This window comes from Dama dama, chromosome 18 (assembly GCF_033118175.1).
Source record: "Dama dama isolate Ldn47 chromosome 18, ASM3311817v1, whole genome shotgun sequence".
NCBI lineage: Eukaryota > Metazoa > Chordata > Mammalia > Artiodactyla > Cervidae > Dama > Dama dama.
This window is the reverse complement of record NC_083698.1, coordinates 102288800-102315614: the sequence shown is the minus strand read 5'-3', so window position 1 is coordinate 102315614 and position 26815 is coordinate 102288800. Positions and strand designations below refer to the sequence as shown.

General features: G+C 48.1%; 1 protein-coding gene and 1 long non-coding RNA gene across 2 annotated transcripts in view; one reads left to right on the top strand and one right to left on the bottom strand.

Annotated features, from left to right (window-relative positions):
* LOC133072594 (uncharacterized) overlaps positions 1 to 14947 on the bottom strand; it is a 66334-nt gene extending 51387 nt beyond the window's left edge. The window contains exons 1-2 of the long non-coding RNA XR_009696772.1: positions 14843 to 14947; positions 13228 to 13321 (exon numbers count right to left, since the gene is read on the bottom strand). This is a non-coding gene — a long non-coding RNA (uncharacterized LOC133072594). The remainder of the gene's footprint in view (positions 1 to 13227; positions 13322 to 14842) is intronic.
* Positions 14948 to 18894: 3947 nt separating this feature from the next.
* Positions 18895 to 25739, top strand: NOBOX (NOBOX oogenesis homeobox). Its single transcript, XM_061166570.1, has 8 exons — positions 18895 to 19363; positions 21353 to 21895; positions 22288 to 22394; positions 22713 to 22816; positions 23291 to 23364; positions 23589 to 23820; positions 24274 to 24578; positions 25459 to 25739. Exons 1-8 carry the CDS (start codon positions 18895 to 18897, stop codon positions 25737 to 25739), a joined length of 2115 nt encoding a protein of 704 aa, XP_061022553.1.
* The last annotated feature ends 1076 nt before the right edge of the window (positions 25740 to 26815 follow it).

Below are 26815 nucleotides of genomic sequence, written 5' to 3'. Positions count from 1 at the left end.
CTTCATACATATATTGATGAAATTCATTCAAGGAGAGGGGATGAAATCCATGGGGGGTTGGGGAGAGACTTAACAATGCAAATAGGTGGGTAGAAGTTCCTAAAGAAACTGGAAGAATTGGACTAATTATGTAGTGGGAGAGCTTATATTTAAAAACGTGAGACTCCCCTTGGACAGCAGAGAAAGGCCAGAAAGTGGAAGAAAAGGTTCCTCTTTCTTGTGAGAGGATGCCATAAAGAAGAGTAAATGGACAGAACTTCCATCCCCGACCTCACAGAGTGTGAGTGTTTACTGCAGTTAATGTCTACTCATTCTACCTTCATGTAATAGTTTGTCGGCAGCAGGTAACTTGTCTTCTTGCCTGATAGCTTCAGACTCGGAACTGGAATATTTTCTGCTACACCAGCAAAGGACGTCAGTCACATCCTCCACTGAGCTGGTGAGCCCTAAGGAAACTCAGATGTGCAAACACAGGATATTGGCCCCAATAGCTGAGGTGCATATCAAAGGAATGACTTCAGTGAGCCCAGACTCTTGCATCTTTCCATACATAGAAAAGCACTACATTCCTTAATTTGAGATATCTGATTTTCTTTCATTAACAATAATCATTGTGACATATGCTTTGTTGCAAAACTTCAATATAACCTGGGTCTTCTCCTCAGAGCGGTTCTCTCAGGGTTACTTGAGATGCCGCCACCCAGGCTTAAAGTTCTAAAAATTTCTACCGAAGAAAACATAACTCTCAACTTTTAGGTTGTGAATATGTTCTTTAGCCGGCAAGATCAAGAGGAGCCAGGACCCTGTGGGGCTGCTGGGCACCAAAGTCTTTCCGTGTCCCCCATTTCTTGATTACAGGAAATGGGCTTAATTCAGCCTCCATTACCTTTCCTGAGTTCCAACAGCAGGTTCAATCAGTTGTCAGTTAGGGAAGGGCGGGGTGTGAGACAGGCGAGAAATAGAAGGAGCAACAGGGCAGCCTTGGAGCAGAGTCATGACTCCCCCTCAAGCATACACACAACAGAGTCTCTGAGCTGTTGTGCAGAAACTGAAATCCCCATCTGGTGGGAGAAGCTAACAGTATGTTGCCCAGCAGCTTGTAGACCCCAGGCCCTTTGGAACCAGAAGGTTGACGATGCTGACCTCCACTGACTTCACTACCAACCAATCAGAAGAATGTCCATGAGCTGATTGTGCCCTCTTTGAACCATTTACTATGAAACTTCTCTCTGCCTGCTCCAGGTTAGAACACACAGTTCTGAGGACATTATTAGCTCATTGTAGCTCCCTCTGCCTGGCAAAGCAATAAAGCTATTCTTCTCTTTCTCTTTCTCTCTCTCTCTCTCTCTGTGTGTGTGTGTGTGTGTGTGTGTGTGTGTAGTCGCTTCAGTAGTGTCTGACTCTTTGCAACTCTATGGACTGTAGCCCGCTAGGCTCCTATGACCATGGGGATTCCCTAGGCAAGAATAATAGAGTGGGTTGCCATGCCCTCCTCCAGGAGAACTTCTCCACCCAGGGATCAAACCCATGTCTCCCGAGGCTCCTGTATTGCAGGTAGATTATTTACCACTGAGCCACCCTAAATTCTCTGAGATTTAATTCAGAGTCAGTCTACAGAATCCAGATCCGGCTTTAAGATTCACACTGCACACATCTTTCATGGATGGCCCTTTATGTACAGTCAACATCGGAAACTCAAACTTGCCTAAAGGAGTTGCAAAGCAACACGGTGAACATTCTGCATCACTCACTCACTACCTACCATGCATTTGTGTCACTCCTTTAGAAAAATTCTTCCAATTAACAAAGGGAAAGCTTCAAACTAGCTTTTGAACTGTGGTGTTGAAGACTCATGAGAGTCCCTTGGACTGCTAGGAGAGCCAACCAGTCCATCCTAAAGGAAATCAGTCCTGAATATTCACTGGAAGGACTGATGCTGAAGCTGAAACTCCAATACTTTGGCCACCTGATGTGAAGAACTGACTCCTTGGAAAAGATCCTGATGCTGGGAAAGATTGAAGGCAGGAGGAGAAGGGGACGACAGAGGATGAGATGGTTGGATGGCATCACCGACTCAATGGACATGAGTTTGAGTAAACTCTGGGAGTTGGCGATGGACAGGGAGGCCTGGCGTGCTGCAGTCCATGGGGTCACAAAGAGTTGGACACAAGTAAGCGACTGAACTGATCTTAAGACAATGGTGGGAAAAGTTGAGAATTGCCCTCAGGTTTTAGGGCCAGTAATCAGGAGTCTCATAAATTTTCAAAGTCATATCATTTCTTCTGCTATAATAAGGTACCCAGTTCTCCACTTATTCTGCAGGAACTTGGGCCTCTGTTAGGTCATAATTCCACTAACTTTTCTGTCTCCAAGAATCCCAATTTCTTTTGTGATCATAGAGAATGACAGACCACCCAGCCTCGCTCAATAGTTCCAGCCCAGTCACAGAAGGTTTCTGCTGCTTGAGAAAAATCAGGATGATGCTATAGGGCTCTGCATTTGGGATGAGGGATAAAGGGAGACATACTACTGGTTCTGGGCATCTATGATGCTGATTCTCTGATGTTTCCAAATATAAAACTCCTTAATAGTTGCATTTGATTATTTACCTTCCTCAAAGAAGCTCAATTTCCAACACTAAGCATTTATAACCTTATAACAAAGAGGAATTCTGTACTGAAGTTGTAACTAACTTAGTATTGAAAAATATGAATAAAGGTCTGTATGCAGGACAAGAAGCAACTGTTAGAAGTAGAGATGGAACAAGGGACTGGGTCAACATTGGGAAAGGAGTACATCAAGGCTGTCTATTGTCACCCAGCTTACTTAACTTATATGCAGAACACATTATGCAAAATGTTGGGCTGGATGAATCACAAGCTGGAATCACAGTTGCTGGGAGAAATATCAACAACCTCAGATATGCAGATGATACCACTTTAACAGCAGAAAGTGAAGAGGAACTAAAAAGCCTCTTGATGGAGGTGAAAATGGAGAGTGAAAAAGATGGCTTAAAGCTCAACATTCAAAAAGCAAAGGTCATGGTATCCGGTCCTATTACTTCATGGCAAATAGATGAGGAAAATGCAGAAATAGTGTCAGATTTTATTTTCTTGGGCTTCAAAATCAATGCAGACGGTGACCGCAGCCACGAAATTAAAAGACACTTACTCCTTGGAAGAATAGCTATGACAAATCTAGACAGCATATTAAAAATGAGAGACATCACTTCACTGACAAAGGTCCATATAGTCAAGTTACAGTTTGGCTGGTAATCATGTATGGATGTGAGAGTTGGACCATAAAGAAGGCTGGGCACCAAAGAATTGATGCTTTTGAACTGTGGTGCTGAAGAAGATTCTTGAGAGTCCCTTGGACTGCAAGCAGAGCAAACCAGTCAGTCCTAAAGGAAATCAACCCTGAATATTCATTGGAAGGACTGATGCTGAAGCTCCAATACTTTGGCCACTTGATGTGAGGAGCCAACTCCTGGAAAAGACCCTGATGCTGGGAATGACTGAGGGCAAGAGGAGGAGGCAAAAGAGGATGAGATGGTTGGATGGCATCACTGACTCATTGGACACGAGCCTGAGCAAATTCAGGGAGGTAGTGAAGGGCAGGGAAGCCTGGCGTGCTGCAGTTCATGGGGTCGCAAAGAGTTGGATACGACTTAGCGACTGAACAACAATAATATCTTTTGGACCTACAATTAGTATCTTGAGTACTGAAAGGAGAAGGGAGAAATAAAAGGGGATAAACAGGGAAAGGCGGGGAAAGAATGGGAGGGGAATGCTCAGAAGGAGACCAGGAATCCAGAGGGGATGGAGGAAAAGCTGAGGCATTCACTTATATAGGGGTGCATGTGGATGGGGGTTTGCAGGCCAGGAAAGCCATCACCTATTCACTGTTTATCATGTAAGAAGCAGGGAGGCCACTGTGGGACTTGGTTTACATACATTATCTCACTTAATCCTCCCATCAACTGAAATGAGATCGATACTGTTATGTCTGCTTTACATGAAAAAAACTGAGACATAGGTAAATTTGTCAAGCTAACAGGTGGTTAAATCGCAAAGCAAAACTAACCTTTACCTTCTCCAGAGTCCAAGTTCTTTTCTTCAGCATTTGATAGTTTGTTAGGAGTCCCAGGTGTGTAACATCAATTAATTTTCTTCTACCAATACAAAGCCCATGCTATATACCCTTCTCTACATGAAACTGGGTGGATTTCTTCATGGGAAAAATCACACAATCACCCCAATAAAAGGAAACCTTCCACTTACAGCTACATATGACTAGGAGAACAAAATCAAAGCTAGGGTTCATCGAAACTGTTTCCGACCAGGTGATATCGTTAAACAATTGCAAACTTTCAGCAAACCATTATTCAAACCAAGCTGCTCAAGGACTTAGAATTTTGAGTAATCTGTCAGACCCTTATGGGATCGAGTTATAGACACTTTTCTGATGGACTTGTTTTAGTAAATCATATATAGACGTATAGAGTATCCTGGGCCATTCAGAGAGGAAGGAGTTTTCAATCACTGCTCAGCATAACCATTATGAAGCCTTCATTCTAGCAGATAAAGCCCCTTGATCCATGCTCCCACCATCCCCAAGTCATTCAGTGAGTTTCTTCAGTTCTCCATCTTCTCTTGCCCGGCAAGCAAGTAAATAAACTCAGGATTTTTTTCTGTACATTTTAGGTGGGTTTTGCTTTATTTGGTGACACAGCTGATTACCCTTTCCCATCTTGGTTATGGAGTCAGGCTTCCAAAATGTTTGCTCTTTTCTAAATTGTTGGCTTTCAAGAACAATCAAGCATTGAAACATATATATTACCATACATAAAACAGATATCCAGTGGGAATTTGCCTATGATGCAAGGAACCCAAATCTGGTGCTCTGTGACAACCTAGAGGGGTGGGATGGGGTGGGAGATGGGAGGGAGATTCAAAAGGGAGGGGACATATGTATACCTGTGGCTGATTCATGTTGATATATGGCAGAAACCCTTATAATATTGTAAAGCAATTATCCTCCAATTAAAAATAAAATTAAAAAGTAAAAGTATTACGACAAGTGAAAAAAAAAGAACAATCAAGAAGCTTGAATTTCCAATACACATTATCCTAATTGTACATGTCTAAGGCAATTCAGGGATATCTCAGTTCTAAGTCTCTAAGATCCTGGCTTTCAATCATGTCAGAATTATATCCTGATGACAACCATCTCTCAGAGTTGAAGCTGATGCTTTAATAAGGATTACATGAGCTCAAAGCAACTCCCAAGGAATAACTTTTCCTGTACTTACTTCTTACAGAAATCACAGAAGTATACCATCTGTGAAAGAGAGAAATAACTACTGGTTATAAATTGCTTTGACGGTGGGATAACGTCCTGGAAGAAAGCCACACCTGCTCAGCACCCCCACTGATAACCATCATTAGAACACCTGCAACACAATGACAGCCCTTCTAATGCAAGTCATATTTCAGTTTTCTTATTTATAATTTCCAAGTTCCATGAATGGGCAAGCCAATACTATCTGCACTGAGACAGGATGTTCATTCCTTAAGCAAACACTTGCCGAGAATCTACTACAAGTTGGGTCCTGGGCTAGGCTGAGGGATGAAAATGTGCCTAAGGCATAAAAGTTCTTACCCTCAAGAAGACTAGGAGACCTCAGTCAGGTGTAGAAGCCTAGCTAAGGATCTCTATAAAAGTGTCCTACATCTATGGCAGAGGTATGCCCTCAGTGCTGAGACAACACGCAGCAGCAGCAGCTAACACTGAGGTCTGGAAATGTTTAAGAGAGGAATATATAATTGAGCTGGGTCTTAAAGAACAAGTAGAATTTGGCTAGATGGGGGATACACTGGAAGAAGGTCTTCCTCGGTGGAGAGACGGGCATGTGCAATGCGTTGATTGAAGGGAGGAAGAGAAGAGGGTGGCAGAGGATGAGATAGTTGAATGGCCTCATCGACTCAAAGGACATGAGTTGAGCAAACTCTGGGAGATGGTGAAGGATAGGGAAGCCTGGCATGTTGCAGTCCATGGGGTCACAAAGAGTTGGACATGACTTAGAGATTACAAACAACAACAACAATGCACTGAGGCTGAAAAAGTTTGGATGCGAACAAGATTTGGCAAATTGTTTTGATTTACTGAAAATGGGTAGGGTGAGGGCTGGGGTCGTCATGAGGTCAGCTTGTAAAGGACTGGGTATACTAAACTAAGGGATCTGAACTTGACTTTGTAGGCAGGGGAGAACTAACAGAAATTTAAGAGGCAGTTTGTGAGTACTTCCAGCCAATATGGAGTAACAGACAGCATCAGATTTGCCCTACCACCTTAAACAAGTAAAACCATACAAACAAGTAAAAACTATACAAAATCTATGAGACATGACTTTCAGGCACTGAACAACAGCCGATGCAGAACAGTCATTCCTGAGAAATGAGAAATCAATGACCTGAGCCCTACAATTATCCCAGTTAATGGTGGGAGGAAATTCTAGGGCAGGTTGAGGATACAGGACTGAGAATTCAGGGAATTCACAGGATGGAGTAGCGGAAAGGAAGCCCTACACGGAGTGGATAGAGCTGCATTGAGAGAATACTGCAGAAAAAAAATTCAGAGATCTCCAGGGGGTTCCCCGTCAAATCCCCACTTGAGTACTGATCACTGCATGTGCATGGGGAAATTACCTTGGCTGGGAAAAGAACCAGTGAAAAGGCAAAACAATCTTGGCGGTCACACAGTGCCAGGGATAGTCTGCAGTCCTGTAGGCCAGAGTGTACGAACCCTTCCAGTCGAGTGCTCAGAAGGTAGTGCCTTTGAAGTCAGGAGAGTCAGCCTTAGACTGAAAGCTTCTCAGGTTCTATGTAACAGAACTTAGAAGTGAGTTCTGAAAAGATTAAAGTGTTTGCAAATAACATAACACAGAGCAAACCTCAAGAATAAACTAACATATATGTGTGTGTGTGTATGTATACACACACAGATCTTGTTGTATAATAGGAGATATAGATATAAATGCATCTGTTTACATACACATCTCCTATTTATACAACTAAAATGTCTGACATCTAATACATTTCCAGATATTCAAAGAAGCAAGAAAATATGACTCGTCATTAGGACAAAAGCATATTGATAGAAACAGATTCAATAACAGTAGACAAGAACATTCAGTGATTACATTCATAATTACATTCCATACAAGACAATTACATAATTACATTCCATTTAAGAATGCAAAGGACAATGTGTGTATGTTAAGTAGAAACATGGAGGACGTGAGACCCAAATCAAATTTCTAGAGATGGAAAAAAAAAATCAGTGTCTTAGATGACAAGTAAATTGAATGGAATTAATTATAGATACTGAAGATTAGAAAACTTTGAGGCATAGAAATAGAAACTCACCAAAATGATACACAGAGAAGAAATGGACTACTAAAAGAGAAAAGCAGCATATAAAGCATCAGTGAACCATAAGACAATTTCAAAAGGCTAAAGTATAATTTGTGTCCCCAAAGAAGGGAAGAGAAGAAGAGACAGAAAAAATATTTGAAGAACTAATGGATGAAAAACCCCCCAATTTGCTGGAAACTAAGAAAGCACAAATCCAAGAAGTGATACGAACCCTTAGCACAAGACACGTTAAAAAATATACACTAAGGTGTGTGATAATCAATCTGCAAAGCCAGTAATCAAGAGATAAATCTTAAAATCCACTAAAGGCATAGAAGCAGAGGAACAAATTTAAAAATGATAGCAGGCTTCTCTTCAGGAACAATACAAGGCAAAAGACAGTGGACCCATATCTTTAAAGTATCAAAAAGTCTCCAAAGAAGACATACAGATGGCCAATAAATACATGAGAAGATGACCAATATCACTCATTATTAGAGAAATGCTCACACCAGTCAGAATGGTCATCATTAAAATATCTACAAACAATAAATGCTGGAAAGGATGTGAAGAAAAGGGAACCCTCCTGCACTGTTGATGGAAATGGAAATTGGTACAACTGTGTGGAGAACAGCATGGCGATTTCTTAAAAAACTAGGAATAAATCTACCATATGACCCCGCAATCCCACTACTGGGCGTATATTCTGAGAAAACCACAACTCTAAAAGATACATGTACCCCAGTGTTCATTGCAGCAATATTTACAATAGCCAGGACATGGAAGCAGCCTAGTTGTCCAATGACAGATGAATGGATAAAACCGCTGTGGTACATTTTACAATGGGATATTACTCAGCCATAGAAAGGAACAAATTTGAGTCAGTTGTAGTGAATTAGATGAACCTAAAGCCTGCTATACAGAGCAAAGCAAGTCAGAAAGAGAAAAAAGTCATAAAGAGAAAAACAGGCATATATACACGGAATCTAGAAAAATGGTCCTGATGAACCTAGTAGAGAACAGACTTGTGGATACACTGGCGGAAGGTGAGGGTGGGATGAATTGAGAAAGTGGCATTGGTATATATACCCTATCACATGTAAAATAGTGGAAGTTGCTAAATAACACAGGAAGCCCACATGGCACTCTGTGATGACATGGAGGAGTGGGATGGAGGGAGGGGAGGGAGGCTCAGGAGAAGGAAATATATATGTGTGTGTGTGCATGTATAATTATGACTGGTTTGTATTGTTGTATGGCAGAAACCAACTCAAAGCTGTAAAGCAATTTTCCACCAATTAAATTTTTAAAATAAAAATTAAAAAAACATAAAGTGCCAAAAGGAAGAACAACTGTCAGCCTAAAACTCTACACCCAGTTTTCAAAAATAAAGGTAAAATAAGGACTATTCAGACATATAAATGCTGAAAAATCCATCATCAGATTTATACCACTAAGAAATGGTAAGAAATTTACCACTGAAATGGTCTTACCAGAAATGGTAAAGGAATTTCTTTAACATGGAAAATGATACTAGATGGAAATCTGTTCTTTCCAAAGGAATAAATGCTTACTGATGGTAAACACCAAAGTAAATATAAAATAGTATTTTTTCTTATTTTTTAAAAAAATTTATTTTTTAATTGAAGGATAATTGCTTTGCAGAATTTTGTTGTTTTCTGCCAAATACAACATGAACCAGCCACAGGTATATACATAAGCCCCTCCTTCTTGAACCTCCCTCCCATCTCCCTCCCCATCCCACTCCCCTAAGTTGTTACAGAGCCCCTGTTTGAGTTCGCTGAGTCATGTGGCAAATTCTCATTGGCTGTCTATTTTACATTTGGCAATGTAACTGTCCATGTTATTCTCTCCATACATCTCACCTTCCCCTTCCTCTCCCACCCCGTGTCCATAAGTCTGTTCTCTATGTCTGTTTCTAAATAAATTGATCTAGATTCTGTATATATGTGTTACTGTATGATATTTTCTTTTTAAAGCATTTTAAAAAATCACTGACTGTTGAAAGCAAAAATAGTAACAATGTATTATGTGTTTTATAACATGTAGAAGAGAAAGGTTTTACAATAGTAGAAAGAAAGAGACAGAAAACAGAAATACACTGTTGCAAGGCTCTTATATCTTTTGTGAAATGGTATAATTTCACTTGAAGGTAAGCTTCAGTGATAGTTAGACATATACCCACAAAGTCCTAAAGCCATCACTAAAAATAGTCAATAAATGTCATAAATCAATGTTATTATTCATAAGCCAACAAATGAGATAAAACTGAATCATATAACCACTTAATTACTCAAAAATGACACTTACTTACACCCTCCTGAGAAAATCTGTAGGCAGGTCAAGAAGCAATGGTTAAAACCAGACATGGAACAACAGACTGGTTCCAAATTGGGAAAGGAGTATGTCAAGGCTGTACACTGTCACGCTGCTTATTTAACGTATATGCAGAGTACATCATGCGTAATGCTGGGCTGGATGAAGCACAAGCTGGAATCAAGATTGCTGGGAGAAATATCCATAACCTCAGATATGCAGATGACACCATCCTTATGGCAGAAAGCGAAGAGGAATTGAGAAGCTTCTTAATGGAAGTGAAAGAGGAGAGTGAAAAAGTTGGCTTAAAACTCAACATTCAAAAAACTAAGATCATGGCATCCAGTCCCATAACTTCATGGCAAATAGACGGTGAAACAATGGATACAGTGACAGACTTTATTTTCTTGGGCTCCAAAATCACTGTGGACCCTCACTGCAGTCATGAAATTAAAAGACGCTTGCTCCTTAGAAGAAAGGCTATGGCTAACCTAGACAGCATTTTAAAAAGCAGAAACATTACTTTGCCAACAAAAGTCTGTCTAGTTAAAGCTGTGGTTTTTCCAGTGGTCATGTATGGATGTGAGAGTTGTACTATAAAGAAAGCTGAGTGCCAAAGAATGGATGCTTTTGAACTGTGGTGTTGGAGAAGACTCCTGAGAGTCCCTTGGACTGCAAGGAGATCCAACCAATCAATCCTAAAGGAAATCAGTCCTGAGTAGACATAGGAAGGACTGATGCTGAAGCTCCAATACTTTGGCCACCTGGTGCAAAGTACTGACTCACTGGAAAAGACCCTGATGCTGAGCAAGACTGAAGGCAGGAGGAGGAGGGGACCACAGAGGATGTGATGGTTGGTTGGCATCACCGACTCGATGGACATGAGTTTGAGCAAGCTATAGGATTTGGTGTTGGACAGGAAAGCCTGGTGTGCTGCAGTCCATGAGGTCACAAAGAGTTGGACATTGACAGAGACTGAACTGAACTCAAAAATAAGGCATAAAAAGATATGATAATAGAAAACAACAGCAAGAGGGTAGATCTAAACCCAACCATATTAATAATCAGTATTTGTGAATGATACATTGTGTAAGTGGACTAAACATCTTAAAAATTAAGGCAGAGGGTGTCATATTGGAAAAAAAAAAAACAAGACCCACCTATACGTGGTCTATAAAAAACCCATTCTAAATATAAAGCTGCTTGTGTCTTTTTCTGAAGACTGAACAAGCTCTAACAAGCTGTAACTCTGTCTTTTGCTCTTTCTCTGAAAAGCCATGGCCTCTGATGAATATGGACTTTACCACAGAGGCCTGCCAAGTCTCGCTGTGTTCCATACAACAAGCACTAAAATGCCACATTTTACCCCTGGGTTCTGGTTTCCTCAGTTCTCAAAATGGCCCACACTTTCAGGAACCATTCCAACTTAATGGCCTTATCAAATCCTGTTATATATCAGGTTATGAATTACCAGAAACTGAATCTGATAATCTTTTTCTCCCTTCCAACTGAAAAAAAAAAAAAAAAAAAACCCGTATTTTTACTCATCCATTCATCTGTCTTCCCAGGAGGTGTGAGTGGTGAAGAATCTGCCTGCCAATGCAGGAGACTTGATTTGGGTTTAATTGCTAAGTCGGCAAGATCCCCTGGAGGAGAAAATGGCAACTCATTCCAGCATTTTTGCCTGAAATTTTCCATGGACCGAGGAACGTGGTGGGCTACAGTCTATGGGGCTGCAAAAGAGTCAGACATGACTGAGCATGTGAGCGCATACACACACACACACACACACACACACACATTCATTAGCCAAATAGCTAACATGTATAAGTCAGCCACTATGCCAGGCCTGCTGTTTACATAGATTTATACTGGCAAAACAAACCAGTAGTTTCAGCACCCAGGGAGCTCAAGATACTGTAGAGGAGACAGTCTGTAAACTAAAGTATAATTACATGTTGTATTAAGAATAGTAATAAAAACAGAGAAAATACTAGGAAGTAGGTGTTAGGTAGATAATGTGGCCAAAGGATGCTGCATGCAGAAATAACACTTAAGCCAAGACCTGGGTAGAAATCAGCCTTAAAAACCACCAAGAGGGTTTGCAGGCATGGGAACAGGATATGTAAAGACCCTGAGACAGAAGAATGTAGTATGTCTAAGGTGCTTGAACAACCACAACAGTCACCTGAGATGAAGCGGGAGCCAGATCGGCAGGGCTTTGGTAAGATGTTTATTTTGCTCCCAGTACAATGGGAAGTCGTTAAAGCAGATAAACAGCAGAGTCACATATGGCAATTTCCATGTTAAGACTGTCTCCCTAGCCAGCCTGTGGAGAATGGATTACAGTGGGATAAGACTGGAAACAGGAGATGTGTTTAGGAAACTGTTAACTAAAGAACAGGCCCGAGAGGAGAGGGGCTTGGATCGGTGATGATGGAGAGAAGCTAAAAGCTTTGAGATGCAAAGTTAAAGGCTCTGAAGGTTGAACTGGCTGAAATGTTCTAGCAGCTCATACATAAGCTGTGAGGGAGAGCACAAAATCAAGGATGATTCCAACTGGGTGACTGATACAAAGAGGGGGAGGTTTGGGGGTGTTACAGGTTTTCGGGCGGGAATCGGAAGTTCCGTTTGAAAATAAGGTTAAGCTTGAGAAGTCTGAAAGCCAACAGTGAGCCTTGCTGGTGAGCCCAAACCCAACGGGCCTTGGAGCGGCATATCTGAGAGTTCAGACCAGAAATTTTACCTCCTGACTAAAGAAGATGGATCTAACATCGTCTTCTTGTTTTTGTTCAGCTGCTCAGCCGTGTCTGACTCTTTCCGACCCCATGGACTCTGCAGCAACCGGGCTCCTCTGTCCTCCACTGTCTCCCAGAGTTTGCTCACATTCATGTCTATATTGTCTGGTGCATCTCTGACTCCAAATATGTCTTTCCCCATCTCTGTAGCTTTTTGCTCCCTCTCTTTGGAACTCTGCATGACACAGCCTAATGAATGCCAGGTGGCCCAGGCAAGGCCCAAGTTCCCCTGTATCAATTTAATAACACACACAGCGCCTCAGTTACAAGATAGAGAAGATCGGAAGTCTTTTTGCAAGCTTAAAACGGGGTCTAGCAGCCCGTCCGGTTCTACTGCCCCCTTGTCATTCCAACAAACTTTGTGACAGGTTTTGCAGGCCTAATTATTTCTCGGGTAATCAATCTAGTCTTCTATCACTTCATCTCTCTGTCCCACTTAAACGTACGCCTAATATTTCACCATCCCCTCCAGCAGGCAAGGGAAGTTGCTGGTAGCTTCTAACCTACACGAGTGATCTTGCTCTTGATTGATATCAAGCAAAAAGAGACATTTAAAGACAAGGGCAGCTCATCTTCAATTCCAAAGAGCTGGAACTGTCACTCTAATGTTAGTGGACCTTAAAGCTTGGTGCCCTAAAGCACAGAGGAACCTGCTGACCATGATGTGACCTCACCTTTCACATGACTCACTGGCTCTGAAGGGGGTGAGTAACCAGGTCACAGAAGACAATGAAGGCATCAAAGCCCAGGAGGACACAAGTCCATGTCCTGAAAGCAAGAGAAGAACAGTAACAAACTCACTCTGGCCAGAAGGCAGAGTTCTCTTTCTGCACCCTGAGGGCTCCTGGCAGAGCAACTTCTCCTGGGAGCCATGACCCTACCCCTGGACATCAGAGAAATAATTGTAGTCTCACAGGAAGTGTTAGAAATCATACAGAGAGATCCCATATTCCCTTGCCCCACTGGTAACATATTGCATAACTACAGTATAAAATCACACCAGGAAACTGATATTGGTACAATCCACAGACCTTACTCAGATTTTACCAGTTTTACACACACTCATTTACATGTATATGTATATATACGTGGGGCTTCCCTCGTAGCTCAGTCAGTAAAGAATCTGCCTGAAATGTAGGAGACCTGGGTTGGATTCCTGGGTTGGGAAGATCCCTTGGAGAGGGAAATGGCAACCCTCTCCAGTATTATTGCCTGGACTTGGCTTCCCCGGTGGCTCAGAGAGGAAAGAATCTGCCTGAAAAGTGGGAGACCTGAGTTCAATCCCTGAATTGGGAAGATTCCCTGGAGAAGGAAATAGCAACCTATTCCAGTATTCTTGCCTGGAGAGTCCCATATATATTTGACCCCTGAACAACGCAGAGGTCAGTCGAAATCCTCTGCACAGTCAAAAATCCATGCACCACTTATAATCGGCCTCTGTCTCTGTGGCTTTTCCCTATGTGAGGTTCCACATCTGTAATACACTGTGGGTCATGTAATTATACAGTATTTGTTATTTTTTAAAAAAATCTGCACATTTACGAACTTGCGCAGTTGAAACTCATGCTGTTCCAGGGTCAACTCTGTTTTAGGGTGCGTCAGCCACTCAGTCGTGTCCGACTCTTTGTGACCCCATAGACGGTAGCCTGTAGGTCTCCTCTCTCCAGGTAAGGATACTAGAGTGGGTTGCCATTCCCTTTTCCAAGGGGATCTTCCTGACCCAGGGATCAAACCCGGGTCTCCTGCATTGCAGGCAGATTCTTTACCACCTGAGCCACCAGGGAAGCCCCCGACTCTGTTTAGTTCTATGCCTTTTTAGCTCAGTGTAGACTCATGCAACCACCGCCACGGTCAAGATTCAGAACAGGTCTATCAGTGCTGCCCGCCCGGCCCAGGTACAGCCACCTCCCGCCCCCCCTCTGCTCTCTAACTCCTGGCAATGGTGCTCAATTTCTGGTCAATGAACAATTATTGATCCCCGTGTGCAAGCCGCCATGCCAAGCCTGGGAGGATCTTGACACAGATTATAAATGAAATAAACAGGAAAGCCCGGTGGTTACGAGTACAGGCGGGAACCAGACTAACCGGGTTCAGCTCTTGGGTGTGCCGCTTACCAGCTCTGTGACCTTTGGCAAAGCACATAAGCTCCCTATGTCACAGTTTCTTCGTGATAAAATGGGGCTACCGACAGAACCTTCTGGGGTTGTGGAAATTCAGGGAGCTGACACTTGCAGAGCAGGTAGGAAGCCCCTGGTGTGAACAGATGTTTATTAAGGCGTAAGAACTCACCAGCTGGTGGAGAGTTCACAGAATTCTCTGGTCAGCCTGGGTTAGGTGATGTAATACATCGTTGTGAACACGGCACAGTGGGAGCAGGCAGGAAGCAGCAGTTCCTTCTGGCGCTGGAAAGCCAAGATAGGCTTCCCAGGAAAGAGAATACGCCGGTTGGGCTTTGAAGTGTAAGACTTTGCCAGAAGTAAAAGGGACTGGACCATGTTCAGGCCTATCAACAATGTGATCTGTGGCCCTGAGGCATGAGAAGGCGAGGGCCATTCAGGGCGAGGTTGAGAGGGTCAGAAGGAGAGGAGACTGTGAGGAGATAGGAGCGGGGGTGTGGGTGGGGGGAGACAGGAGAAGGAAGACACAGATGAAGCCTGCGGGAAGGTCGGGGCCAGGTTTTGAGGCGAGTTCCAATGCCAGGCTCTAGTGAGCACCCAGCTTTGCAATCCTGGAGAAGAGCAGAAGGGAGCAGAAAGGAGACCGTCTGCTATAAAACAGAGGTGCATCGGGAGGGGATTAGCGTGGAAGGGAAAGCGCTTTGCAAATTACAAAAACACAAGTCATGGTGATATATTATGAGCTGTCGTTCAGTCACGAAGTCACATCTGACTCTTTGCAACCCCATGAACTGTAGCTTACCAGGCTCCTCTGTCCATGGAATTTCCCAGGCAAGAAGACTGGAGTGGGTTGCCATTTCCTTCTCCAGGGGACCCCCCTAACCCAGGGATCGAACCCACATCTCCTGCACTGGCAAGTGGGTTTTTGTTTGTTTGGCTTTTGTTTTGTTTTGTTTTGTTTTTTTACCATCTGAGCCACCTGGGAAGCCCCTTATTATGAGCACGGCCTAGTTAAAAACGAGCAGCAGCAACCACACTGCTTAGACAGGCTCACTATTCTTGTTAGATGCAGAAAACCTTGAGAGTCTGGGGCACGGGGATTAGAAGTGATCAGGCGAATTCATGCCAGAACCTGTTTTCTCACTGCCGGGGCGGGTTCTGCTCTAAGCCAGGTGTTCTCAATGCCCATCACCAGCAACCTCCAAGCAGCCTTTCCTGGGGTTTCCCAAGCAAAGCAGCTCCGCAGAGACTCCAGCAAGCCCCCAGGGTCTCCCCCGGTAGCAGCCACCCTCGGCTTTGTCACACGGAGCCGACGGCACTCATCTGATCGTTCAGCCACGTGCCTTCCTCAGGCTCAGGACATCCTGCTCCCCTTTGCCCTCCTCTGCCTTGGGCCCTGCTGTCCTCCTGGTTGTTTCCTGGGGCCCTGATCTCCCGTGTTTGGGGGCACTGTGAGCTCCTGACCCAGGGCCTGTTCAGATTTCAGCCTTTCACAACCATATTTTTGCCTCTGGCCCCAGGACTTCCAATGACCTGTTGCCCTGTACTCCCGTGGAGGCATGGAAGCCAAGAATGAATTACCCCATGTTGCTGCTTTGAAAACTTTTCTCAGTCAACTGCCTTTTATTGGTTATTTTCCTCATTATAGAGAAGAAGGGAGGAAGGACAGATAATGCTTATTTCATGTGTTTAAACTAACTGTATGGTTAACTCCACATAAACTAAAAAAAAAAAAAGATTAATTATATTCTTTACTAGCATCAGACCTCTTCCTTTTTGTTGTCATTCACCTATCAAGGAGAAGAAAAGATGTTGGAATAAATGGCTCTTCCTAAAAGGGGACAGGAGGTGGTTTACAGTTTGGCTCTGAGAACCAAGGACAACCCCCTCCCCTACCCCAAAAGAAAACCCTTCCCTCTAAACAAGGTTACATACATGAACTTGCTTAAAGATCATGAAGATGCCTTATATCAAGACTTAGAAGTAAATATTTCCAAGTACCCCAAAATAGAAATTTTTTATCCCCCCAATAAAGAGCTGTCCCGCTTCTCTGCCTTCTTCCCTTGAAGCTTCTCTGTGAAAGATGGAACTCTTCACAGCATATATTATAAAGACACTCCCTTCTCAACCTAACACATCGAGACACACTCCCAAGCTTTCTTAGACTAAATTCACTTACAGTAACTAAATCAAATATTCATGTAAATTAACAAACAAAACCATACCACTTTTGGAAAGCCATAAAACAGCAAGGCGAGAATATTATTGAAGGAAAAATGGAAAGAAGAAGAAAGAAAAAGAAAGAAAGAGAACTTCAATTTCCTGAATGTCATAGCCGAAGCCTAACAAATTCAATCATTTATGTGTTTAGAAAATGCCAACATCTTCTTCCTTCAGTGTGTATTTTCACTTTTGGCCAAAGGATTATTAATAAAATCACAAACTCTAAAAAGAGAAAATGCCAACATCTTCAATTCCTTAAGCCTCAGAGCAAACCCTTTTATACAATTAGACCTCATATTTTTCAAAGTTCTGTGCAAGCGTGGCAGCCAGTCTATGGGTAACTGAGTCTTTGCTTTTCTGACCTTCACCCAGGCAGAGGGTCACCAGAGAGAAAATATAACATAAATGATGGCGGGGAAGGATGATTTATTCTTAACTTAATGAGATAGGATAACCTAATATTAAGAGATTAATTCTGCACTACAGCAGATACCTCAGTAAAGGACAAAAGGTCCTTCCCCTACAAAGACCCCCCACCACCCACTTTCCCCACTTCTATCCCCAGGATGGTTTCAGGACTTTGTTTTTGCAGATCTACCGAGTGTCTCAAACTCTGATGTGAATAAGAATCACCTGAGGGGCTTGTTACACTTTCTAGATGCCTCTCTGGACTGACCAATTAAAGTGTGTGGGAATGGGGCCTGGAAGCTACACTTTAAACAAATTCCCAAAGAAATTCTGATCCAAGGGGTTTCAGCAAGGGCTCCTTGAAAAACACAAGGTCAAAAGAGACAAAAAATTGGAACACGTGGGTGTGGGCAGCAGGCGAGCTGAGGCTTCAGAGAAAAGAACCAGACCTCAGAAGTCTCCTCTCCCGGTCAGGGAGCTTGGTTTTTATCACACAGGCAGGCAGGGCTCATTGCAGAGTTTAAGCAGGGCTGTGACACAGTAGCAATGCCTCTCCCTTTAGCCTTCAGCTCACAGATCTGTGTCACCCCCTCCACGAAGGCCTTTCCTGGCCCCACCCCCAATCCGAGTCCAGCAGAGCTTCCGGCTCCTCTGTGCAGCCTTCTAACCCACCACCGACCTCTCCGTTGAATGGACACTGTTCCTTCTCTTGTGTCATTGTTCTAATCCCCTCTCCGCCAGTAAGCTTCTGCACCCGGCCTGGCATGACAGTGTCCTATAAATCTTTAATCAAGCAGACTACTGTATTCGTTACCACCATGTCACCAAATGGTGACTTTTCTCAAACATAGCCACTTTGCGGCCCTCTCTTTCTTGCTCACATGGCCCGGATTTCTAGCTGAAACTGGCCCCAATTTCTAAACCGCTCATTTACCTGAGGATATTCGTCTTGACTGAGTCAGAATGAAACACCAGAGGGCCTGGAATTATGATCATGTTATCACAAAATTAACTCGCTCATATGTTTATATTTTAGAACTGCCAGCTTTCCAAAGCTCACATGTGTAGGTCAAACACCTCAAAAGAATTTAAGGCGCAGAAAAAAATATACCAACAGGTGATTACAGCCTGAAAGCACCCGCTGTCCAGAGTCTTTGCAATCCTAAAAGCAAAACACCTGGATTCGGTCCTGGACGGCCCCCCACCCCCACCCCCAGCACCAAGCACCTGTTTCAATTTGGCCATCACCTCCCACTCAAGGGCAGATGGGAGGACGACGCCACGAGAATTTTAAATTCTTAAATTCTTTTATAAAGAAGGCAAGAAACGTTCCGTGAACGGAGAGTCACAAAGATCACGCCTGCAGGATCTCTCTTCTGTGCCCTCCGCCCCACCCATTTTCAGGGAGTAAAAGTGGTCTCAAGCGGGTGAAAACAGTCGAAAACTCCGAGCAGCACGCATGGCCTCCCCGCCCTCCGCCCGCTTACCTGTGGCCTCCAGGGCTCCGGCAACTGTGTCCATCCGAGACGTGTAGACTTCACCCCGTGGCCTGGCTTCTTCTAGCTCGGGGCTCCAGCGAACCTTCCAATCCGCATGGGGTCTTGGGGGCTTAGGCTTGGGGGAACCTCAGTGGAGCAGTGGTTTGGGGCTCCCAGGATAAGTGACTCCCTAAGTCGCCTCCCCGGGTTCCCAAGGAAGGACTCCGTCTCCAAGGCGCAAGCCGCCACCGGAGCCCAGTGCCAAGGCCGGCCTTGGGAGATGGTGGGCGCTGATGACCGCCGCAGCCTCCTGGTCGCGGGCCCTGGAGGCGGGCTGTCGCCCACGCCCCGCGTGCATCGGCCCCAGCCCCGGGGAGCGGCCGCACCCGCCCCTCTCGGCCTCGGCGGGGGCGTGCAGCTGCGTGGCCCCGGGCCTCGCGCCTGCAGCTGCCCCGCGCGCCGCCCTCCCGGGCGGGCCTCGCGGACGCACACCTGCCCGCGCCGAGGCTTCTTTAGGCGGCGGGCGGCGCGTGCCGGAGTCCAGGCCATGGAGCCTACCCGGGAGCTCGGCCCGGAGTTGCGGGGTGAGTGCGCGGGAGCCTGGGGGCCCAGCGGCCAGGCCTCTAGAGCTCCGGAGGGTCGGGGCTGGGAGCTGAGGGGGACTCGAGGGGGTGTCACGGGCCAGGGAGCACGCTTCCTTTTTGGGGTTCGGATCTCTCTACGCGCAGAGAAGGAAAGAGGGTTGAGGCTCTGCTGTTCTAGGTCCCAAGATCCATCACCTTTCTTACCAGGGCCTGTCACCCTCATTTGTTGTTCTTCCGTCGCTCAGTCGTGTCCGACTCTTTGCGACCCCATGAACTGTAGCCCAACAGGCTCCTCTGTCCATGGAATTCTCCAGGGAAGGATACTCTAGGCAAAGGGGTGCCATGCCCTTCTCCAGTGGGCCTTCCTGACTCGGGGTTGGAATCGGGTCTCTTGCATTGGCAGGCGGATTCTTTACCACTGAGCCGCTTTAGGAAAGCTATCCCTCTGATCCATTGCCTTTAGTGACCACCTACTGTGTACCAAGTTTGCTAGGCTCCAGTGCTCCAAAAATACTGTAAAACCAGTCCGTCCCTTCTTCCGCATTTCGCTATCCAGCCTCGGCTTAGTCATGGAGTAGAAGCCTGCAAACCCTGTCACCAGCTTGTACACTAGGAAACGGTCTGAGGAAGCACCTTAGCCCGTGACCTACATCTTTCTTTACACACTGTTAGAAAGCCGTTCCTTAAGCTAGTCCATCTCACACAACTTTCATTTAAAAAAACAAAAAAACTCGCTCTTGGAAACTTCCCTGGTGGTCCAGTGGTTAAGATTTGGGCTTCTAATGCAGGGGGCCTGGGTAGACCCCCTAGTGGAGGAACTAAGATCCCACATTGCTGTGGGGGCCAAAACAAAACACCAGTGAGCATCCACTTAAAAATATTCCAAAAAAAAAAAAATATTCCAGTTTAATAAGAAATAATACAGCAGCTCCTTGACCTGAGAGAGTTGTGGAGGTTATGAATAAGCTGGGAGGGAAATGAGGGGCAGGTTGGTGACCCTCGGAAGGGCTCCGTCTAGTGAACAAAAGCCCTGTGCTGTGAGTTTGGGCGAGTCACTCAACTCTGCCATCCGCATTTCTTCATCTGTTAAAGGGAGAGATGCCTATGCCTTCCTCACAGGGATTAAATGCAGACCGGACTGATCTCTGAAAGGTGCTTAGCACCATGCCCAGGACCTGGTAAACTCCTGATGAATCTGTCATAGCTCAGAAAAGGACAGACAAGCTGGAGGCTGAGTGATGGGAACATTCAGTGCCCGTCAGGTCACCCAGACCTGTAAAAGGGGGGCTGACCTGGGCCCCAGGCCCTTGGCTGAGGTCCTGCTTTGCAGGGAGGAGATGAGGGTGTGTATAGGGGTGAGGAGGGTCAGTGAGGAAGAGAGCCAGTTCTGTGGGAGATGAGGGTAGACCTTCCTGTTAGCTCCCCTCTGATGCCCTTATCTGGGCCCCTGGACATCACTCAGTCCCGCCATGTCCCTGCGCTGAGCCCTGACGCTGTGTCCAGAGCAGGACTGGGATCCAGTTTGATCAGCTGCAGAGTCTCCACCTCAAACTCACAATCCAGGTGTCTGGGAGAAACCTGGGAACTCCCAGGGAGTAAGTTCCCCCCAAATTAGGATCGCTCTGCCACCATCTAGGTTCACAAGCTCAGGCCTCTCATGGTTGCATCTGTGTGCTTTTGCTTTTCCAAGCTAGGTGTGTACGTATGTGTTAGTAGCTCAGCTGTGTCTGACTCTTTGTGACCCCCTGGACTGTAGCCTGCCAGGCTTCTCTGTCCATGGAATTCTCCGGGCAAGAAGGATTCCCTCATTTGATCCTCACAGTAGCCGAGTTAGGAAGGTACACCTGGAACTGTTACTGCGTTTGCTAAGTAGACAAGCGAAAGCTTAAGGTCAAACAGGACACCAGTTGCAGACCAGGAAGCAGCACGTCCTCCTGGGCCAGGCTCTTCTTTCTCCTGGGCTGAAGTCAGGGTGCTGGCTCTCCGCAGGCCCGGAGGGTGCAGGCAAGTCCCCCGCTGCCAGGCTGGAGGAGGAGGAAGCCCTGCAGAGGTCAGGCCCCCACTCTCAGGACGCCCCAGGCAAGGACATGCCCCTTTCCTGCACCATCTCTGAGGAGAAGAGGCCGTCAGAGGCCCCTGGGGAAGGGGCTGGGGCTGGGAGAGCCTGCCAGCGCCCCAGCCCAGGGGCTCTCCGCGAAGCCAGAACCCTGGCCTCGCCTAGACCCCAGCCTCAGGGGCAAGGGCCTCCCTTCCCGGGGACAGAGGGGAGGCCGGGGAAGAGGCCCTACTCTCCAGCCGCCGGCGAGCAGAAGCCTAGCGCTGTGGGTCCGGCCTCGAAGGCATCTCCCAGCAGAACTAACCCGGCTCGGGCCGCGTACAACCCCGTGCCTTGTGGGTTAGGCCGGGGGTCCTGCCACATGGCCAACCTCCTCAACACACTGGCCCAGAACAACCAAAACATGGAGCAGGAACAGAGGGCCCCGGAAGTGACCTGCCAGGTCCGGAAGAAGACCCGCACCCTGTACCGCTCGGGTGAGTCCCTGAGGTGAGGGGAGACCAGAGGGGCCCTGGGCAAAGGTGGACCCAACAGAGAACATGACCCCAGGAGACGGGAGAGCAGTTAGCTTATGCGTCACCTTGGCTGGAACTTCTCTTGACCTCTGCAGGGCCATGACTTCTGACCCTCAGAGGGAAAGGTTGCGTTTTCTTATGGGGACATGGAAGAAACAGGAAAGTAACCACCACACAGCTCCCTGCCACAAAGCCCGAGCCAGAGGAGGCCCCAGCCCACGGGGGGAACTTAGCCACCAGGCTGTGGGAGGCCCTTGGGTTGGGGACAGTGGTCCCTCCTGGAAGGCATGTGTATCTCCTCTGCTTCCTCATCACTGGTGTTCATCCTCAAAGCCAGTGATTTCTTCTTCCAGACCAGCTGGAGGAGCTAGAAAGGCTCTTCCAAGACGACCACTATCCAGACAGCGATAAGCGCCGGGAGATCGCCCAGACGGTGGGGGTCACTCCCCAACGCATCATGGTAAAGGGTGCTGACTCCCCCGGTCTGGGGGTGGAGGGGAGCCCACGTGCCAGGACTCTGGGGGAGCTTAGCAAGTACCCAGCAGCTCCCCAGCAGGGGCTGGAGCGAGGCCTCAGCCAGGGCTGTGTTCTTGCCTGTTTCCACCCGGCTGTGGCCTTAGATGATGCAGGGAGGTGACTCAGACCCCACCTAGATGAACGCTTCATGCCAGTCTGAGTGGTGTGGGGACCTCTTCAGTCACAGCCATCATGGGCCAGCGGGCCCAAGCCTCAGCTCTGCCCTGCTCCTCAAGCTCTTCAGGTGTCTTTTCCCCTACAGGTGTGGTTCCAGAACCGCCGGGCCAAGTGGCGAAAAATGAATGGGAAGGAGAGTAAGGACATACCTGCCGGTCCCGCCCCTGCCCCCGCCAGCAACCAGTGCAGGTAAGACTTTCTCCTCTACCTGGCCCCTCCCTGTGGGCAGGAGGTGGGGTCTAAGCTGGGATCCTGGGGTTAGAAGGGGGAAGGTGTTGGAAGGCTGGGCACATGATGGGGTACGTGTGTGTGAGTTGCTTAGCCATTCACCTCTCTGCAACCCCACGGACTGTAACCTGCCAGGCTCCTCTGTCCGTGGGATGTCCCAGGAAAGAATACTGGAGCCGGAGGCCATTCCCTTCTCAGGGGCTCTTCCCGACCCAGGGATCGAACCCGGGTCTCCCACATCTCAGGTGGCTTCTTTACCGTCCGAGCCAGAGTTGTCGGCTGATATTTAGAGGATTTGGACCAGGTGGGGTTGGGAGTTGCCAGTGCCTCGTAGGGAGACAGACCTTGGATGTGTGGGTGGCTTTCCCTACCTGGAAGCCCTGGTCAGAGTCCAGGGACCCCTTGACCTGCAGCCTCCGATCTGTCTGCCTCTAGCTCTGTGGCCGAGCTGCCACCTACCGAGTCCGCGAACCTGGAGCCTGGGACCCTCCCTCAGGATTCCCTTCCAGGTGAGCCGACCCCCTTCTGAGGGTTGTCTGGGGAAGACGGCAAAGTCAAAGGGCTCTCTCTTGGAAGACCTGGGAGCAGCCAGAGCTCTCCGAGGTTTTTGTTCAGTGGGGCCTCTTCCGGGGGGCCCAGGCCTCTTGCACTCTGACCCCCTCCAGCACTGCCAAGGCTGTGCCCCCTCCCCGTTTTCATACTTTCACAACCCCCCGTGGCCTTCTGTTCCCAGAGCCGTCCATGCTGCTGACATCTGACCAGACTCTGGGCTCAAACCTGCAGAATGAGGGCCCCCAGAGAGGGCCTGTGACCCCACCACTCTTCAGCCCCCCACCTGTCCGAAGAGCCAACCTTCCCTTTCCCCTCGGCCCTGTCCACGCCCCCCAGCTGATGCCGCTGCTGCTGGATACTCTGGGCAGCGACAGCAGCCACAAGGATGGCCCTTGTGGGTTGTGGGGAACAAGGTACCTGTCTGCCACTTCACGGGGGGCTGTACTGAGCTGTCCTGGGGGAGGCACAGAAGGAGAAAAGATGGATGGAGCTTGGGAGGGGAGAGGGTAACTGAGAGATGGGGTTCCCCGCCCCCCACCAGACAGGAATACTGGAGTGGGTAGCCATTCCATCCTTCAGGGGATCTTCCTGACCCAGGGATTGAACCTGGGTCTCCTGCATTGCAGGCGGATTCTTTACCATCTGAGCCACCAGGGAAGCCCCGAGAGAAGCAAGGAGTTAGCAAACGTGGTGAGGGGATGGGGAGGGGAAGGATCAGGACATCACAGCCGTAGAGGAGGGAGGGTGAGAGCTGGAGCAGGAAGAGGAGGAGGCATCAGGCCTGGGGTTCGTGGAGAGGCAGGTGAGGGGGAAGGGCTCCGAGTGAAACCATCGGAGCCTCAGGAAGTTCTCCTCTGTCCCCACAGCATCACTCCACCCCCTGCCTGCTCATACTTAGAGGACCTGGAGCCCCAGGAGTACCAACCCAGCAGCAGCAGCCAGCCAGGACTGTGCCCCTTCTCCCAGACGCCACAGACCCAGTTCTTCCAACACCCCCAGCCCCAGTTTCCATACCTGCACCCCTTCCCCTTGCCCAGCTCGCTGACTCCACCGCTGCCCGAAGACCCTCTTTTCGCCTTGTCCTGTGGCCCCGGTGGGGGCTCATCCCAGGGCTATTGCCCAGGCCCTCCGTCGGGGCCCGTCCTGCTGCAGCCGCCGGCCGGGAACATGGGTGAGTCGGGGCTGGAAGAGAAGCCCCCCCCCCCCCCCCCCGGCCAGTGTTTGAGGAGGGTGAGAGGGGAGCGAGCCCCAAGACGGGCTGTTTTGGTGAAGCTCTTCGTCCTCCAGTTTCCTGGAGGTTTCAGAGCAGAGTAAGAGAGAGCTTTGTATATGCGTTAGTCACTTAGTCATGTCCGACTCTTTGCAACCCCAGAGACTGTAGCCCACCAGGCCCCGTCTGTCCATGGGATTCTCCAGGCAAGAGCACTGGAGTGGGTTACCATTTCCACCTCCAAAAGGAGCTATAGAAAGAAAGAAAGTGAAGTTGATCAGTTGTGTCTGACTCTTTGTGAGCCCATGGACTGTAGCCTACCAGGCTCCTCCATCCATGGAATTCTCCAGGCAGGAGTACTGGAGTGGGTTGCCATTTCCTTCTCTGAGAGAGCAAGCTTTGGAGGGAGGCAAAGCCAAGCATGGAATCCCGCTCAGCCATCACTAGTTCTCCTGAGCTTCCTGGATTCTGAAGTGGGATACCATTCCCATCTCTTCGAGGGCTTGGTGAGGGCTAGGAATGAGGGGCGTGAAACACTCGGTGCAGAGTAGATGGCAGATGATGGGAGTGTCCGAGGGGCCACCTGGCCTCCGGGTATCCTGGAGTCACCGCCCTAGGAGACTCAAAAGAAGAAGGTGGGAGAACGACTCTGGTTCCCGGGCTCCTCCCGCCCGTGGCCCGCGCTCTGCGTCGCTGTGCCCCCACCCCAGGCCCTGGAGACATAGAGGCAGGGAGTGTGCCTGGTCCCAGGGGAGACCCCCTCTGGGGTCCTGACCCGTGTCTGTGCGGCAGGGAGGGGCCCTTCATGCCGCGCGCTCTGCTGTGTGCTCTGGCCCCACAGGTCCGGTGCCCTGGGCCGACCCCTGCCTGCCAGACTTGCCGTTCCCCGGCGCCTTCTGTCCGCCCGCCCCGGGAGTGGACGGCTGCTTCCTGGACCTGTTTGCCGCCCCCTACGCGCAGGCTTCCGGTAGGCCGCCTTCTCCGGGCCTCGCCCAGGTGCCCGAGAGCACCCCGCCTGCAGCGGGACGAGCCCCGCTCGGCCAGGCCCAGGAGGAACCACCGGCCGCCCCAGGGGAGCGGCCCCCGGCCCCCGAGGAAGACAAGAGTAGCCATGGCCCCTAGTCGTGGAGCCGAAGAACCGAGAGGCCGTCCAGCCTAGACGGCTGGAGCGCCCCCGAGGAGACGGGGCTCGAAGTTGAAGGAGAGACTGGACTCAGGGCTCATTTTGCCAGACGCTGATTTGAGAAGGAAGAGGCCCGGCCCCATCCGTCCTTCCCCCTCACCTCTGCATGGTGGTCCTGAAGAGATGGAGTGGGGGGCCTGTGTCCCCTCTGAAGGTTGTATCCGTTTATGTTGTTTCCTTTCCTTGCTTCCCAGATGAGCCCGTGGCCACCGTGAACAGTAAACTGTCTCCTCTTGGGTTTCTCTCTCTGTAGTTCTGTGTGTCCCTTCTCACCCAGTGAAGACCACCGTGTCCTTCACTGCTGCCCACTCAGCTGGGCAGTGTGCCCTGGGCAGCCCAGGAGGGACTGACCCCCCTGGGGCAGGATCGCCAGGAGCCTGGCATCCTTCTGGGCCCCGTCTCTCCTGCCGGGCGGGGAGTGGGGCCTCTTGGGCCTTGTCTTTGGTCCTATCTTTAAGCCATGTTCTCGTCTCAAACCCAGAAGGGAGCCTGAACAAACCTGAACCTGGGACTTTTTCTGGAATTTGGGCCCTACAGGGATGGGAGCTCAGGCTGTAAAGAATCCACTTGCAAGGCAGAAGACCAGGGTTCGTTCCCTGGGTCGGGAAGATCCCCTCGGAGAAGGAAATGGCAACCCACTCCAGTATTCTTGCCTGGAGAATCCCATGGACAGAGGAGCCTGGCAGGCTACAGTCTATGGGGTCGCAAAGAGTCAGACATGACTGACGCGAGTAACATTTAACTAGGGATAGGATGACGAGAGAAACTCGAGGCTATTTAGGCCAAGTCTCTAGAATTGTGAACCATGACTTATTTTCCCAAAGCTCTTTTTTTTTTTTTTCTGAGTGGAGAAGGGGTGGGGTAGATGGGTGGGAAGATCAAGAAGAGGATGCTCTTATATATATATTTATGTATATATATTTATTACCCACATATGATGACCCTGCAGGCTTCCCTAGTGGCTCAGACAATAAAGAATCTGCCTGCAATGCAGGAAATGCAGGTTCAATCCCTG